General features: G+C 34.0%; 1 protein-coding gene across 3 annotated transcripts in view; it reads right to left on the reverse strand.

Moving 5' to 3' along the window:
- Window positions 1-738, reverse strand: part of LOC110424363 (uncharacterized) — a 6,672-nt gene that overhangs the window by 5,446 nt on the left and 488 nt on the right. For all 3 annotated transcript variants that reach the window (XR_002445897.1, XR_002445896.1, XM_021438919.1), the window contains exons 1-2: window positions 605-738; window positions 111-476 (exon numbers count right to left, since the gene is read on the reverse strand). The exon at window positions 605-738 is cut by the window's right edge and continues 488 nt beyond it. Coding sequence is in view for 1 of the 3 variants with exons in the window: in XM_021438919.1 (XP_021294594.1) it covers window positions 111-476; window positions 605-738 (500 nt within the window). In the remaining 2 variants the exon portion in view is untranslated. The remainder of the gene's footprint in view (window positions 1-110; window positions 477-604) is intronic.

Consider the following 738-nt stretch of genomic DNA (forward strand, 5'->3'; position numbering starts at 1 on the left):
GTTTATGTATTATTCCCAAAAGGGAATACAATGTTTATGCAAATATCAGGGACAAGGTTCCAACTATAGTTTTAAATGCATAAGACTAAACATCAAGTAAAAACTCTTACCTGTTAGATCATTTTCACGCAGAGACAGTCGTTTGAGGCTAGTCAAATTTCCAATATTTCTTGGAATGGTTCCATTGAATTGATTAGTTGACAGTGATAAATCCTGAAGATTGCTACATTCACCTATACTTGATGGAATATGACCAGAAAATCTATTCAAAGACAAATGAAGCACCTCAAGTTTGGAAAGATAATTACACACATTATCTGGTAAACCACCGGATAGACTATTGTTGAAGAGAAGAAGTTTTGTCAATGAAGAAATGTTAAATATGGAAGATGGAATCCCACCAGTAAGCCCCCTGTTATTTTCTGCAGCAAATACCTCCAAATTAAAAAGATTACCTATTTCCCATGGGATTTCACCTGCAAATACAAATAAAAGTTCAATTTTTTTCCTACAGTTGGATAATATATCGAACAACTCCTGCGCATTGCCAAAAAAAAGAATGATAAACCTCACTAAAATGAAAAAACCAAGAAAAGAAGCATACCTCGTAATCTATTTCCACCCAGGTGCATTTCTTTCAGCCTAGTTAAATTCCCAATACTTCTTGGAATGAATCCATTGAATCTATTATAAGACAACGACAACTTTTGAAGATTGGTACAGTCACCTAAACTTGAA

This window comes from Theobroma umbraticum, unplaced genomic scaffold, assembly GCF_002168275.2.
Source record: "Theobroma umbraticum cultivar Fairchild unplaced genomic scaffold, ASM216827v3 scaffold_204.0, whole genome shotgun sequence".
In the NCBI taxonomy this organism is placed as follows: domain Eukaryota; kingdom Viridiplantae; phylum Streptophyta; class Magnoliopsida; order Malvales; family Malvaceae; genus Theobroma; species Theobroma umbraticum.